The 17,731-nt window shown below is 46.0% G+C and overlaps 1 protein-coding gene across 8 annotated transcripts in view; it reads left to right on the top strand.

Moving 5' to 3' along the window:
* The window catches only part of LOC137369819 (zinc finger protein ZFAT-like), a 359,810-nt gene that overhangs the window by 176,608 nt on the left and 165,471 nt on the right, over positions 1-17,731 (top strand). For all 8 annotated transcript variants that reach the window (XM_068031379.1, XM_068031381.1, XM_068031380.1 and 5 more), the window contains one exon: positions 1,162-1,315. In XM_068031379.1, the coding sequence (XP_067887480.1) occupies positions 1,162-1,315 (154 nt within the window). The remainder of the gene's footprint in view (positions 1-1,161; positions 1,316-17,731) is intronic.

Raw genomic sequence — 17,731 nt, forward strand, 5'->3', positions numbered from 1 at the left:
ATGAATGGTTTGGACACAGTAGATAGAGAGAAACTGTTTCCATTAGTGGAGGGCCGAGAACCAGAGGAAACAGATTTAAGGTGATTGCTTCTTTTACCAATGGTGCCATAAGGAAAAGCTTATTTTTACAGTGAGTGGTTAAGATCTGGAATGCACTACATGAGAGCGTGGTGGAGGCACGGGTAATCGGGACTTTCAAAAGGAGATTGGATGACCATCTGAAGAGGGAACATGTACAGGGCAATGGGAAAAAGGCAGGGGAATGGGATTAGCTGAGTTCTTTTAGCGAGCTGGCATGGCCATGATGTGCCGAAGGGTCTCTTTTTGTGCTGTAACCATTCTATGATTCTCTCGGTGCACCTGTCAAGTAAGTGGGTGTGAGAAGTGATGTGATGGAGTAGGCTTGAGAAAGCCAAATGAGGGGTTGGTGGGGTGTGCACAGAGAATATAGGTAAATGTGCTACTGTGATCACCTTTCCTGACCTGCTTAGGTCATTAAAGTGCTTTCTCCACTGAATCCAGGAGCATGTAACCATGATCCTGCTGCTGACCTTTTTCCGTTCTGTTCAGCCATGCCTTCTTGGTCTCAACTGCAGGCTTCTTGCTCATGTTGCTGGGGAATACCATCTCTCTCTGACTCCTCACAGACCCCAGCAGTATAACTAAGGAAGTGTCAGTGAAAAGGACCTTTGTCCAACTGAATTCTATTCTGACACTTCCAGTTCTTTGACGGCCAACTCTGTCAACTTGCATGTCTGAACTGTTCCTTTAAATACTAGAGTTGGGATTGAGTCATGCATGTCCAGATTATGCCCGCTGCTGCTGATTGGACGGGAAATCCAGAAGTTTAATGGTAATGGAGGGGCTGAGTTTAAAAAGTCATTATCAATGCACTGAACTTACTGCTGTCCCACTCTCTATCAAATCATGCACCGCCCCTCCCCCACCCACCTCCATCCTCCCTCCCAGCACATCTCAAATTTAAAATCAAGGCCTTTGTTTCCATTACCTCTGATCCATCCAATTTCAGGTGTTGATCGCTATGTGTATGAAGGAATGCCCCATGTTTCTTTCTAAATAAAATGTTATAGGTATTTCTTGCTAAACCTTGTACCTGCTAACTTATGTGACAACATGAAATATTGTGTTAATGTATTCCAGGCGCTACAAAGATTATTCCTATCGAGGCCACCCCAGCTGAGGAAACCCCAGCAGCTGAGCCGGAGAGTATTGGCCAAGAATCAGCTCTGCGAAAGGGTTACCAGGAATATGCTATACAGCAGGCACCTTTGGAGCTGGCCCAGAATTCTTTCAGGTGGGTCTGCATTGCAGAAAAATTAGCTTTGCATGGTACAAACCCATTTGCCTTAACTAAGTTCAATCCTTGGACACATTTCGTGTACTAACCAGGAAGGAGTACAGACGAGACAGCTGTATATCTGTAATCAGTTTGCCTGACTATTGTTGGGCATCTGGGCTTGGGGAAGAATCAGTGGGATTCTGCTGATGTTCTTGTAGTTGTTGTCAGTTTAGCAGTGCCCTGCTGAGAAGGAGACCTGAAGCAACAGGTCTTCAGAGTAGATTCCCAAAGGAGATTCTGGAAGTAGTTAGTATTGATTTAAATTAAATAAGTTTCTTTCAGAAAAGAAGGTTTTGGGCTATAGTGTATAAGTATTTTGAGACATATGTGATAAGTGTAGCATGCTTCGGAGGAACAGGTAATTTTGGACCTATGGTTCCCAAAGCTCTTTACCACTGGGGTTTTTTTGTGTCATGCCTGGGTCTGTTGTAGGCTAATTAATAAAGATCAGTTAATCAATTGATTAATCAACAACTCCATTATCTTTGTATCGTACAACTACTAGGATGTAAAAGGCATTCAGTGCTTAGATCTCTAAAGGTTCATAACCAGTCAATGAAGATATAGCTAGAGCAAATAGGGTGCTAGTGTATTTATAGGACAATAAACTATCAAACAAAGCATACAATTTTCTCCATGTACAATACCTTAATTAAGCCTCAGTTCGAATACTCTGTTCAGTTTTGGCCTGTTCACAAGGGTGATAATTGATGCTTTGAAAAAGGTGCAGAGGAGGACCACAATATTAATTTCCAGTTGAAAGCCTCTTGTGGCACAAATATCAAAGAACTGGGTCTATATACTTCAGAGAAGCTTAAATCTGGGGATGATTTGATTGAGATTTATAAGATGATAAAGTATCTGTTTTTGCAGTAGAGGAAGAGGACAAAATACCAGTGGTTTAAGAGAACTTAAAAGTACGACAATGGGAGGAACCTAGTGGATTTTATATAAGAAAATGGTAATGTAGAAAATGATGGGACTTAAGATGGCTTCTACCCTCGGGTTTGTTTTTAAGTATGGAAAGATGGAAGATGCATTATACATAATTTTATAAATTGCTGTTGATTTGGTAATAGCGATTTGGAATAATGATTGTGAATATTGCAAATGTCAATTCATTAGTTAAAAAAGGACAAGGGGGAGGGATGTGGGGAAGTTACTAGAAACTATTAAGGCCAGAGTATTTGGACAAGCATGAGCTGATCATGGAGAGTTAGCAGGGATTTATGATCAGTAAGTCATGTCTGACTAATTCAGTTAAATTTTTTGAGGATGTCACTAGCATATTAGACAGAAAAGTGACTATATGGACTTCCAGAAGGCATTTGATGAGATTACACACTGAATTGGAGGTAACCTTGTGACATGGGTCGGCAGTTGTTTGGGAGGTACGCGATAGAGAGTCGGGATAAAGAGAATGTACCCAGTTTATTTATTTAGTGCGGAATCTGATTTTCACCATGTATATAACTTGAGTTGGATGAAGCAGTAGAGTTCTATATCCAAGTTTATTGGAGACGCAGTAAGTTGTGTAGATGTGAGCAGGAAGGGAATCCCGCAGGATCGGGTGGAATGTTGATTTTTTGCACCTCACCGAACATTACTTTTTTTTTATTTGTTCATGGGATGTGGGCGTCTCTGGCAAAGCCAGCATTTATTGCTCATCCCTAATTATCCTTGAGAAGGTGTGGGTGAACCGCCTCTTTGAACTGCTGCAATCCGCTGATGTTGTTAGGGAAGGAGTTCCGTTACCTTTCAAAGGCGTAGGATTGGTAGGGTGTAAAAAGAACGTTACATGTGATCATCAGTTTCTCAGCGGGTTAGGTTAAAATTGTCCCCATTAAATCATTGGGCAAAACTGTGGCATATGGAGATCATTGGAGAAGGATGAAGTCATTTACTTTGGAACAAAGAATTAGAAATCAGAATATAGAATAATATAGTACAGAAAGAGGCCATTTGGCCCATCATGAATGTGCCAGCTCTTTGAAGAGCTATCCAGTTAGTTCCATTCTCCAGCTCTTTCCTCAGAACCCTGTAAATTTGTTCTTTTTAAGTATATAACCAGTTCTTTTCTGAAAGTTGCTATTGAATATGCTTCCAGCAACCTTTCAGGCAGCGCATTGCGTATCATAACAACTTGCTGCATAAAACAATTTCTTCTCGTGGCCTTTTCCCCCTTGCTGTCTTTTTTAATGCTTAGAGATTAGGAACTGTGGGGGAGAAAAGAGATTTGGAGTGTCCAGGTACACAAATCAGCAAAGGCTCGTACACAGTTACAAAAAGTAATCAAAAAGCCTAATGAACTGTGGAACTTGGTACCACAGGAAATAGTTAAAGCAAATAGTTTAGATGCTTTCAAAAGGAAACTAGCTGAGTGCATGAGAGCAACACGGAAGGGGGACATTAGGCCTGTTGAATCCATGCAAGAGCAAATTAGCTTGTCCCACTCCCCGCCCTTTCCTCTTAGCCCTGCAAATTGTTTCTCTTCAGTTGCTTATCCAATTCCCTTTTTGAAAGCCATGATTGAATCTGCCTCCACCACAATTTCAGGCATTGCACTCCAGATCCTAACCACTTGCCGCGTAAAATAAAATTTATCCTCATGTTTGCTTTGGTTCATTTGCCATTCACCTTAAATCTGTGGCCTTTGGTTGTCGACTTTTCCTTCAATGGGAACAATTTATATCTACTCTGCCTAGACTCCTCATGATTTTGAACATCTCTATCAAATCTCCTCTCAACCTTCTCTTTAAGGAGAACACCACCAGCTTCTCCAATCTATCCGCCTAACTGAAGGCTTTCATCCCTGCAACCATTTTTGTTATCTTTTTTGCACCCTGACGCCTTCGCATCCTTCCTAAAGTGCCACGCCCAGAGTGGACTGAATATTCCAAGTGGAGGCCGAACCAATGTTTTATTAAGGTTCATCATAACTTCCTTGCTTTTCTACTGTATGTCTCTATTTCTAAAGCCCAGAATTCCTTTTTAACCACTTTCTTAAACTCCTCTACCGCTTTCAATGATTTGTACACATATACCCCCAGGTCTTTTCATTCCAGCATCCCTTTTATAATTTTATCCTTTATTTCTTCCTACAAAAATTGGATAATTTCTATGAAGAGAAAGAATTTGCATGGCTTGGGGAAAAGGCAGGAGAGTGGAACCAGGTGAGTTACTTTTGCAGAGAGCTGACACGGACACGAGTGGCCGAATGCCCTTGTGTACTGTAACCATTCTATGATTCTAAGTAGTAGGCAGCACTCACGATATAAAATGATAATGCAAGTAAAAATAAAAGAGCAGGTAACCCGAAATTAATGAGCTACCTACAATGCAATGAATGGGCACAGGCTAACTGCATACCACGATCCCCACACCCATTTTCTGGGTTTAGCAAGTTTAACCCCCAGAGTGTATGAAAAGAGAAATGCATTGGACGTTATACGGATTTTCGAATGCAATTTATAAGATGCTGCAAAGGAAGTTTATTGCTAACACTAAAGCACATGGTAATAAATGAAGCTGGCAGCATGGATAAGAAGTTGCTTTTTAAAAAAAAATTGAAAACAGAGCCATGGCTAATAAATGGTGTGTTGGATTTAAGGGTTGAAAACAGTATTATTCTTTAGGGGTGAGCATTGGGATGATTGGCCAATATATGGGCTTGCAGATAGAAGCACAATATCAAAATAAAGAACATGGTTAGGTGAAAATGACTGTGAGCAAATTGAAGACATAGACAAGTTACTAAATTATGTAGAGATATATTGGAGGAGGTTTAATGCAGAAAAATGTAAGGTAATGTATATTAGCAGAAAGAACAAGGAGACGAACCAAACATTGAAATTTTTTTTATTCTTTCATGGAATGTGGGCATTGCTGCCAAGGCCAGCATTTGTTGCTGATCCCTAGATACTCTTGAGAAGGTGGCGGTGAGCCACCAGCTTGAACTGTTGTAGTTCATCTGGTGTAAGTACACCCACAGTGTCATTAAGGAGCGAATTCCAGGATTTTGAGCGAGAGTGAAGGAACGGCAATATAGTTTCAAGTCAGGATTGTGTGTGGCTTGGAGGGGAACTTGCAGGTGGTGGTGTTCCCATGCGTCTGCTGCCCTTGCCCTTCTCGGTTATAGAGGTCATGGGTTTGGAAGGTGCTGTCGAAGGATGCTTGGTGAGATGCTGCAATGCATCTTGTATATTGTACACACTGCTGCCACTGTGTTTTGGTGGTGAAGGAAGTAAATGTTTAAGGTGGTGGTTGGGATACCAGTCAAGTGGGCTGCTTTGTCCTGGATGGTGTTGAGCTTCCTGTGTGTTGATGGAGTTGCACTCATCCAGGCAACTAAAGGGTATTCCTTCGCACTCCTGACTTGTACCTTGTAGCTGGAGGACAGACTTTGGGGCGTCAGGAGGTGGGTTACTCGCCACCGAATTCCCGGCCTCTGACCTGCTCTTGTAGCCACAGTATTGATACTGGCTGGTCCTGTTAAATTTCTAGTCAATGGTATGCCCCAAGTTGTTGATCATGGGGTATTCAGCGATGGTAATGCTATTGAATGTCATGGGGAGATGGCTAGATTCTCTCTTGTTGGAGATGGTCATTGCCTGCACTTGTGTGGCGCAAATGTTACTTGCACTTGTCAGCCCAAGCCTGAATGTTGTCCAGGTCTTGCTGCATGTGGGCACAGACTGCTTCAGTATTTGAGGAGTCGTGACTGGTACTAAACACTGTGCAATCACCAGTGAACATCCCCACTTCTGACCTTATGATGGAGGAAAGGTCATTGATGAAGCAGCTGAAGATGGTTGGGCATAGGACACTACCCTGAGGAACTCCTGCAGTGATGTCCTGGGACTACGATGTTTAGCCTCCAATAACCACAACCATCTTCTTTTGTGCTAAGTATGACTCCAACCGGTGGAGAGTTTTCTCCTGATTCCCATTGACCAATTTAGTTTGTGGTCCTTGATGCCACACTCGGTGAAATGCTGCATTGATGTCAAGGACAGTCACTCTCGCCTCACTTCTTGAAGTCAGCTCTTCTGTCCATGTTTGGACCAAGGCTGTAATGAGATCTGGAGCTGAGCGGCCCTGGCGGAACCCAAACTGAGCATCAATGAGCGTGTCATTGTTATGTAAATTTTTAAAAATTCATTCATGGGATGTGGGCGCTGCTGGCCAGGGCAGCATTTATTGCCTATCCCTAATTGCCCTTGAAAAGGTGGCGGTGAGCTGCCTTCTTGAACCGCTGCAGTCCATGTGGAGTAGGTACACCCACAGTGCTGTTAGGAAGGGAGTTCCAGGATTTTGACCCAGCGACAGTAAAGGAACGGTGATATAGTTCCAAGTCAGGATAGTGTGTGACTTGGAGGGGAACTTGCATGTGGTGGTGTTCCCATGCATTTTCTGCCCTTGTCCTTCTAGTTGGTAGAGGTCACGGGTTTGGAAGGTGCTGTCTAAGGAGCCTTGGTGCGTTGCTGCAGTGCTGCTGCCACTGTGCGTCGGTGGTGGAGGGAGTGAATGTTTGTAGATGGGGTGCCAATCAAGCGGGCTGCTTTGTCCTGGATGGTGTCGAGCTTCTTGAGTGTTGTTGGAGCTGCACCCATGCAGGCAAGTGGAGAGTATTCCATCACACTCCTGACTTGTGCCTTGTAGATGGTGGACAGGCTTTGGGGAATCAGGAGGTGAGTTACTCGCCGCAGGATTCCGAGCCTCTGACCTGCTCTCGTAACCACAGTATTTATGTGGCTGCTCCAATTCAGTTTCTGGTCAATGGTAGCCCCTCGGATATTGATAGTGGGGGATTCAGCGATTGTAATGCCATTGAATGTCAGGGGGAGATGGTTAGATTCTCTTTTGTTGGAGATGGTCATTGCGTGGCGCTAATGTTACTTGCCACTTATCAGCCCAAGCTTGGATATTGTCCAAGTCTTGCTGCATTTCTACATGGACTGCTTCAGTATCTGAGGAGTCACGAATGGTGCTGAACATTGTGCAATCATCAGCGAACCATTTCTGACCTTATGATTGAAGGAAGGTCATTGATGAAGCAGCTGAAGATGGTTGGGCCTAGGACACTACCCTGAGGAACTCCTGCAGTGATGTCCCGGAGCTCAGATGATTGACCTGCAACAACCACAACCATCTTCCTTTGCGATAGGTATGACTCCAGCCAGCGGAGGGTTTTACAAAGAACAAAGAAAAATTACAGCACAGGAACAGGCCCTTCGGCCCTCCAAGCCTGCGCCGATCCAGATCCTCTATCTAAACATGTCGCCTATTTTCTAAGGGTCTGTATCTCTTTTCTTACTGCCCATTCACGTATCTGTCTAGATACATCTTAAAAGACGCCATCGTGCCCGCATCTACCACCTCCGCTGGCAACGCGTTCCAGGCACCCACCACCCTCTGCGTAAAGAACTTTCCACGCATATCCCCCCTAAACTTTTCCCCTTTCACTTTGAACTCGTGTCCTCTAGTAATTGAATCCCCCACTCTGGGAAAAAGCCTGTTGCTATCCACCCTGTCTATACCTCTCATGATTTTGTACACCTCAATCAGGTCCCCCCTCAACCTCCGTCTTTCTAATGAAAATAATCCTAATCTACTCAACCTCTCTTCATAGCTAGCGCCCTCCATACCAGGCAACATCCTGGTGAACCTCCTCTGCACCCTCTACAAAGCATCCACATCCTTTTGGTAATGTGGCGACCAGAAATGCACGCAGTATTCCAAATGTGGCCGAACCAAAGTCCTATACAACTGTAACATGACCTGCCAACTCTTGTACTCAATACCCCGTCCGATGAAGGAAAGCATGCCGTATGCCTTCTTGACCACTCTATTGACCTGCGTTGCCACCTTCAGGGAACAGTGGACCTGAACACCCAAATCTCTCTGGACATCAATTTTCCCCAGGACTTTTCCATTTACTGTATAATTCACTCTTGAATTGGATCTTCCAAAATGCATCACCTCGCATTTTCCCTGATTGAACTCCATCTGCCATTTCTCTGCCCAACTCTCCAATCTATCTATATTCTGCTGTATTCTCTGACAGTCCCCTTCACTATCTGCTACTCCACCAATCTTAGTGTCGTCTGCAAACTTGCTAATCAGTCCACCTATACTTTCCTCCAAATCATTAATGTATATCACAAACAACAGTGGTCCCAGCACAGATCCCTGTGGAACACCACTGGTCACACGTCTCCATTTTGAGAAACTCCCTTCTACTGCTACTCTCTGTCTCCTGTTGCCCAGCCAGTTCTTTATCCATCTAGCTAGTACACCTTGGACCCCATGCGCCTTCACTTTCTCCATCAGCCTGCCATGGGGAACCTTATCAAACGCCTTACTGAAGTCCATGTATATGACATCGACAGCCCTTCCCTCATCAATCAACTTTGTCACTTCCTCAAAGAATTCTATTAAGTTGGTAAGACATGACCTTCCCTGCACAAAACCATGTTGCCTATCACTGATAAGCCCATTTTCTTCCAAATGGGAATAGATCCTATCCCTCAGTATCTTCTCCAGCAGCTTCCCTACCACTGACGTCAGGCTCACCGGTCTATAATTACCTGGATTATCCCTGCTACCCTTCTTAAACAAGGGGACAACATTAGCAATTCTCCAGTCCTCCGGGACCTCACCCGTGTTTAAGGATGCTGCAAAGATATCTGTTAAGGCCCCAGCTATTTCCTCTCTCGCTTCCCTCAGTAACCTGGGATAGATCCCATCCGGACCTGGGGACTTGTCCACCTTAATGCCCTTTAGAATACCCAACACTTCCTCCCTCCTTATGCCGACTTGAACTAGAGTAATCAAACATCTGTTCCTAACCTCAACATCCGTCATGTCCCTCTCCTCGGTGAATGCCGATGCAAAGTACTCGTTTAGAATCTCACCCATTTTCTCTGACTCCAAGCATAACATTCCTCCTTTGTCCTTTCGTGGGCCAATCCTTTCTCTAGTTACCCTCTTTCTCCTTTTCTATGAATACAAGGCTTTGGGATTTTCTTTAACCCTGTTTGCTAAAGATATTTCATGACCCCTTTTAGCCCTCTTAATTCCTCGTTTCAGATTGGTCCTACATTCCCGATATTCTTTCAAAGCTTCGTCTTTCATCAGCCGCCTAGACCTTATGTATGCTTCCTTTTTTCCTCTTAGCTAGTCTCACAATTTCACCTGTCATCCATGGTTCCCTAATCTTGCCATTTCTACCCCTCATTTTCACAGGAACATGTCTCTCCTGCACGCTAATCAACCTCTCTTTAAAAGCCTCCCACATATCACATGTGGATTTACCTTCAAACAGATGCTCCCAATCTACATTCCCCAGCTCCTGCCGAATTTTGGTATAGTTGGCCTTCCCCCAATTTAGCACTCTTCCTTTAGGACCACTCTCGTCTTTGTCCATGAGTATTTTAAAGCTTACGGAATTGTGATCACTATTCCCAAAGTAGTCCCCTACTGAAACTTCAACCACCTGGCCGGGCTCATTCCCCAACACCAGGTCCAGTATGGCCCCTTCCCGAGTTGGACTATTTACATACTGCTCTAGAAAACCCTCCTGGATGCTCCTTACAAATTCTGCTCCATCTAGACCTCTAACACTAAGTGAATCCCAGTCAATGTTGGGAAAATTAAAATCTCCTATCACCACCACCCTGTTGCTCCTACATCTTTCCATAATCTGTTTACATATTTGTGCCTCTATCTCACACTCGCTGTTTGGAGGCCTGTAGTACAACCCCAACATTGTTACCGCACCCTTCCTATTTCTGAGTTCTAATTGTTCTGAGTTTTCCTCCTGATTCCCATTGACCTCAATTTTGCTAGGGCTCCTTGATGCCATACTCGGTCAAATGCTGCCTTGATGTCAAGCAGTCACTCTCCCCTCACCTCTTGAGTTCAGCTCTTTTGTCCATGTTTGGACCAAGGCTGTAATGAGGTCAGGCTCTGAGTGGCCCTGGCGGAACCCAACTGAGCATCACAGCAGGTTATTGCTAAGCAAGTGCCGTTTGATGGCACTGTTGATGACACCTTCCATCACTTTACTGATGATTGAGAGTAGACTGATGGGGCGGTAATTGGCCGGGTTGGACTTCTCCTGCTTTTTGTGTACAGGACATACCTGGGCAATTTTCCACATTGCAGGGTTGTAGCTGTACTGGAACAGCTTGGCTCGGGGCGCGGCAAGTTCTGGAGCACAAGTCTTCAGTACTATTGCCGAAATATTGACAGGGCCCATAGTCTTTGCAGTATCCAGTGCCTTCAGTCGTTTCTTAATATCATGCGGAGTGTATCGGATTGGCTGAAGTCTGGCATCTGTGATGCTGGGGACTTCAGGAGGAGGCTGAGATGGATCATCTGGTCAACACTTCTGGCTGAAGATTGTTGCAAATGCTTCAGCCTTGTCTTTCGCACTGATGTGCTGGACTCCCCAATCTTTGAGGATGGGGATATTTGTTGAGCCGCCTCCTCCAGTTAGTTGTTTAATTGTCCACCACCAGTCATGACTGGATGTGGCAGGACTGCAGAGCTTAGATCTGATCCGTTGGTTATGGGATCGCTGAGCTCTGTCTATCGTACGCTGCTAATGCAGTTTGCACGCAGATGGTCCTGTGTTGTAGCTTCACCGGGTTGACGCCTCATTTTGAGGTATGCCTGGTCGAGTATGTTTTCCCCTCTTGTTGGTTTCATCACCACCTGCCGCATACCCAGTCTAGAAGATATGTCCTTTCGGACTCGGCCAGCTCGGTCAGTAGTGGCGCTACCGAGCCACTCTTGGTGATGGACATTGAAATCCCCCACCCAGAGTACATTTTGTTCCCTTGCCACCCTCTGTGCTTCCTCCAAGTGCTGTTCAACATGGAGGAGTACTGACTCATCAGCTGAGGGAGGGCGGTGAGTGGTAATCAGCAGGAGGTTTCCTTGTCCATGTTCGGCCTGATGCCATGAGACTTCATGGGGTCCAGAGTCGATGTTGAGGACTCCCAGGGCAACTCCCTCCCTACTCTATACCACTGTGCCGCCACCTCTGCTGGGTCTGTCCTGCTGGTGGGACAGGACATACCCAGGGATGGTGATGGCAGTGTCTGGGACATTGTCTGTCAGGTATGATTCCATGAGTATGACTATGTCAGGCTGTTGCATGACTGGTCTGTGGGACAGCTCCCCCAACTTTGGCACAAGCCCCTGATGTTATTAAGGAGGACTTTGCAGGGTCGACAGGGCTGGGATTTGTCATTGTCCTTTCCGGTGCCGAGGTCGATGCCGGGTGGTCCGTCCGGTTTCATTCCTTTTTATTGGCTTCGTAGCGGTTAGATACAACTGAGTGTCTGGCTAGGCCATTTCGGAGGGCATGGAAGTGTCAACCACATTGCTGTGGGTCAGGAGTCACATGTCAGCCAGACCAGGTAAGGACAGCTGATTTCCTTCCCGAAAGGACATTAGTGAACAAAATGGGTTTTTACAACAATCGACAATGGTTTCATGGCCATCATTTAACTAGCTTTTTTTTATTATTTCCAGATTTATTAAGTATTGCTTGATAGCAAAGTCGACAACACCCTCCATCACTTTGCTGATGATTGAGAGTAGACTGATGGGGTGGTAATTGGTCGGATTGGATTTGTCTTGTTCTTTGTGGACAGGACATACCTGGGCAATTTTCCACATTGTCGGGTAGATGCCAGTATTGTAGCTGTACTGGAACAGCTTGGCTAGGGTCGTGGCTCGTCCTGGAGCACAAGTCATCAGTGCTACTGCTGGGATATTGCCACGGCCAATAGCCTTTGCTGTCTTCGGTGTCTTCAGCTGTTTCTTGATAAGACGTGGAGTGAATTGAATTGGCTGAAGACTGCCATCGGTGACGCTGTGGACCTTAGGAGGAGGCCAAGATGGATCATACATTCGACACTTCGGGCTGAAGATGGTTGCAAATGCTTCAGTCTTGTCTTTTGCACTGATGTACTGGGTCCCCCTATCATTGAGAATGGGGATTTTTGTGGAGCCTTCTCTGGTTAGTTGTTTCACTGTCCTTCACCATTCACGACTGGATGTGCAGGACTGCAGAGCTCTGATCTGATCTGTTGCTTGTGGGATCACTTAGCTCTGTCTATTGCATGATGTTTCCACTGTTTAGCACACATGTAATGCTGTGTTGTAGTTTCACCAGGTTGGCACCTCATTTTTAGGTGTGCCTGGTGTTTCTTCTGGCATGCTCTTCTGCGCTCTTTATTGAGCCAGGGTTGATCTCTTGGTTTGAGTGTAATTGTAGAGTGAGGGATATGCTGGGCCACAGGGTTACAGATTGTGGTTGAATGCAATTGTGCTGCTGTTGATGGCCCACAGCGCTTCATGGATGCCCAGTTTTGAGCTGCTGGATCTGTTCTGAATCTATCCAATTAAGTAGAATGGTATTTTTACCACACAACACGACTGTCTGTATCCTCAGTGTGAAGACGGGACTTTATCTCCACAAAGACTGTGTGGTGGTCACTGACACCAACATTGTCATGGACAGATGCAATTTCGACAGGTGGATTGGTCAAGCAGGTTTTTTCCTCTTGTTTGTTCCCTCGCCACCTGCTGTAGGCCCAGTCTGGCAGATATGCCCTTCAGGAGTTGGCCAGCTTAGTCAGTAGTGGTTCTACTGAGCCACTTTTGGTGCTGGGCGTTGAAGTCCTCCACTCACAGTACATTCCGTGCCCTTGCTACCCCCAGTGCTTCTTCTGATTGGTGTTCAACATGGAGGAGTACTGATTCATTAGCTGGGTGGGTGGCAGTAGGTGGTAATCAGCAGGGGGTTTCCTTGCCCATGTTTGACCTGAAGCCATGAGACTTCATGAGGTACAGGGTCACTGTTGACTGCCAGGGCATCTCCCTCCAGCCTGTGTATCATTGTGCCGCCACCTCTGGTGGTTCTGTCCTGCTGGTTGGACAGATATACCCAGGAATGGTGATGGAGGAGTCTGGGACATTGTCTGTAAGGTATGATTCGGTGAGTATGACTATGTCAGGCGATTGCTTGACTAGACTTTGGGACAGCTCTCCCAATTTTGGCATAGTCCACAGATGTTAGTTAGGAAGACTTTGCGAAGCTGTCTGGGCAGGTGTGCCATTGTCGTTTCCAGTGTCTAGGTTTATGCCAGGTGATTCTTCTGCTTTTATTCTTTGACTTTTCTGTAGCAGTTTGGCACAAGAGTAGCTTGCAATGCCATTTCAGAGGGCAGTTAAGAGTCAGTCACATTGCCATGGATCTGGAGTCACATGTAGGCCAGACTGGATAAGGATGGCAGATAGGGGGAGGTGGTGGAGTAGTGATATTGTTATGACATGGGTTCAAATCCCACCAGGGCAGAAGGTGGAATTTGAATTCGATTGATAAAAAGCTGGAATTAAAAAGCTAGTCTAATGATGGCCATGAAACCATTGTCGATTGTTGTAAAATCCCGTCTGGTTCAATAACATCCTTTAGGGAAGGAAATCTACTGTCTTTAACTGGGTCCGGCCTACATGTGACACCAGACCCACAGCAATGTGGTTGACTCTTAAATGCCCTCTGAAACAGCCTAGCAAGCCACTCAGTTGTATCTAACCGCTAGGAATAAGAAATGAAACCGGATGGACCACCCGGCATCAACTCAGGCACCGGAAATGACCACGGCAAACCCATCCCTCTTCGACCCTGCAAAGTCCTCCTTACTAACATCTGGGGGCTTATGCCAAAGTTGGGAGAGCTGTCCCACACACTGGTCAAGCAGCACCCTGACATAGTCATACTCACCGAATCATACCTTGCACTAGACACCGCCATCACCATCCCCAGGTGGCGGCACAGTGGTATATTGTCGGGAGGGAGTTGCTCTGGGAGTCCTCAACATCAACTCCAGACCCTATGAAGTCTCATGGCATCAGGTCAAACATGGGCAAGGAAACCTCCTGCTGATTACCACCTACCGTGCCCTCTCTCAGCTGATGAATCAGTACTCCTCCATGTTGAACACCACTTGGAGGAAGCACTGAGGGTGGCAAGGGCATAGAATGTACTCTGGGTGGGGGAATTCAATGTCCATCACCAAGGGTGGCTTGGTAGCACCATTACTGACTGAGCTGGCCGAGTCCTAAAGGACGTAGCTGCTAGACTGGGTCTGCGGCAGGTGTTGAGGGAAAAATATATTTGATCTCATCCTCTCCAATCTGCCTGCCACAGATGCATCTGTCCATGACAGTATTGGTAGGAGTGACCACCGCACAGTCCTTATAGAGACAAGGTTCCGTCTTCACATTGAGGATATCCTCCATCGTGTTGTGTGGCACTACGGCCGTGCTAAATGGGATAGATTTCGAACAGATCTAGCAATGCAAAACTGGGCATTCATGAGGCACTGTGGGCCACTAGCAGCAGCAGCATTGTACTCGACCCCAATCTGTAACCTCATGGCCTAGCATACCCCCCACTCTACCATCACCATCAAGCCGGGGGACCAACTCTGGCTCAGTGAAGAGTGCAGGAGGGCATGCCAGAAGCAGCACTAGGCATACCTCAAAATGAGGTGTCAACCTGGTGAAGCGACACCCAGGACTACTTGCGCGCCAAACAGTGTAAGCAACATGCAATAGACAGAACTAAGCGATCCCATAACCAAAGGATCAGATCTAAGCTCTGCAGTCCTGCCATATCCAGTCGTGAATGGTGGTGGACAATTAAACAATTAACTAGAGGAGGTGGCTCCACGAATATCCCCATCCACAATGCTGGGGAAGCCCAGCACATCAGTGCAAAAGATAAGGCTGAAGCATTTGCAACAACCTTGAGTCAGAAGTGCCGAGTTGATGATCCATCTCGGCCTCCTCCTGAAGTCCCCAGCATCAGCATCACAGATGCCAGTCTTCACCCAATTCGATTCACTCTGCCAGATATCAAGAAATGATTGAAGGCATTGGATACTGCAAAGGCTATGGGCGCTGACAACATTCTGGCAATAGTACTGAAGATCTGTGCTCCAGAACTTGTCACACCTTGAGCCAAGCTGTTCCAGTACAATTACAACACTGGCATTTACCTGGCGATGTGGAAAATTGCCTAGGGGTGTCCTGTACACAAAAAGCTGGACAAGTCCAACCTGGCCAATTACTGCCCCATCAGCCTACTCTCAATCATCAGTAAAGTGATGGAAGATGTTGTCGACAATGCTATCAAGCAGCACTTGCTTAGCAATAACCTGCTCATTGATGCTCAGTTTGGGTTCTGCCAGGGCCACTCAGCTCCCGACCTCATTACAGCCTTGGTTCAAACATGGACAAAAGAGCTGAACTCCAGAGGTGAGGTGAGAGTGACTGTCCTTGACATCAAGGCAGCATTTGACCGAGTCTGGCATCAAGGAACCCGTGCAAAACTGGAGTCAATGGAAATCGGGGAAAACTCTCCACTGCTTGGACTCATACCTTGCGCAAAGGAAGATGGTTGTGGTTGTTGGAGGTCAATCATCTAAGTTCCAGGACATCACAGTAGGAGTTCCTCAGGGTAGTGTTCTCGCCCAACCATCTTTAGCTGCTTCATCAATGACTTTCCTTCAACCATAAGGTGAGAGGTGGGGATGTTCGCTGATGATTGCACAATGTTCAGGACCATTCGCAACTCCTGAGATACTGAAGCAGTCCGTGTAGAAATGCAGCAAGACCTGGACAATAACATTAACGCGACACAAGTGCCAGGCAATGACCATCTGCAACAAGAGAGAATCTAACCATCTTCCCTTGACATTCAGTGGCATTACGATCGCTGAATCCCCCACTATTAACATCCTATTAACTGAACTGGAGTAGCCATATAAATACCATGGCTACAAGAGCAGGTCAGAGGCTAGGAATTCTGCAGTGGGTAACCCACCTTCCTGACTCCCAAATCCTGTACACCATCTACAAGGCAGGAGTGTGATGGAATACTCTCCACTTACCTGCATGGGTGCAGCTCCAACAACACTCCAGAATCTCAACACTATCCAAGACAAAGCAGCCCACTTGATTGGCACCCCATCCACAAACATTCACTCCCTCCACCACCAGCGCATAGTGGCAGCAGTGTGTACTATGTACAAGATGCACTGCAGCAACGCACCAAGGCTCCTTAGACATCACCTTCTGAACCTGCGACCTCTACCACTTAGAAGGACAAGGGCAGCAGATGCATGGGAACACCACCACCTGCAGGTTCCCCTCCAAGCCACACACCATCCTGACTTGGAACTATATTACTGTCCCTTCATTGTCGCTGGGCCAAAATCCTGGAACTCCCTTCCAGCAGCACTGTAGGTGTATCTACCCCACAGTTCAAGAAGGCAGCTCACCACCACCTTCTCGAGGGCAATTAGGGATGGGCAATAAATGTTGGCCTAGCCAGTGACGCCTACATCCCAGGAATGAATTTTAAAAAATTCCTTTCCTAAAGGACATTAGTGATCCAGTTGGATTTTTATGGCAGACAATCTGGTAGTTTCATGGTCACCATTTCAGAGCAGATTTTAATTCGAGATTTATTAATTAATTGAATTTAAATTCCACCAGCTGCTGTAGTGGGATTCAAACTCGTGACCCCAGAGCATTACCCAGGGCCTCTGGATTATTAGTTCAGTAACATTACCACCACATTACTGTACCCCCTATTTAGTCACTACTTTTAGCTTTGTGTTGTTGGGCTTGGGAGGGTCCACCTAGCCTAAATAATCATTAAAGTGCAAAGCTGGACAGGCTATTCAATCAAAGGGAGATTCTGCAGTGATTGCTGCAGTGATTCTGCTGGAATGTGCACAAGCCATGATTGGGGAGGAGGGTGGAGTACAGGATATGCCTCCTCCTCCCCTCCCCCTGACAACCCATAACCATCAAATTAACTGGCAACATTCATGTTCAAATAACAGTTTGTCTGAGTCCACACATGGAGACTGGTCACTTGGGTGAGGTGTTTCTGGAATGTACCTAGCATGAATTAGTCATAGACCTCTTTGACTTCAAGAGCAGAGAAGAATGGAGACAAAATAAAATAATATATGAGCGTTAAGTAAAACTAGGCAACAGATTATTCAGTGAACAGTTCAATGATACAGATCGTACTGGTCCTAGGATTGATTTTTAGCCACTGCTGAGTTCGCAGCTCACAGTTCAGGTATCAGCAGAGGCTGTTTTATTGTTCACTGGATTAATGAGGGGAAAATCAGCCAGCGTTCACACTGCTGATCGCTTACAAGTGTCCTTTGCTGGGATATAGAACAAAGAACAGTACAGCACAGGAACAGGCCATTCAGCCCTCCAAGCCTGCGCCGATCTTGATGCCTGCCTAAACTAAAAGCTCCTGCA

This window comes from Heterodontus francisci, chromosome 5, assembly GCF_036365525.1.
Source record: "Heterodontus francisci isolate sHetFra1 chromosome 5, sHetFra1.hap1, whole genome shotgun sequence".
NCBI lineage: Eukaryota > Metazoa > Chordata > Chondrichthyes > Heterodontiformes > Heterodontidae > Heterodontus > Heterodontus francisci.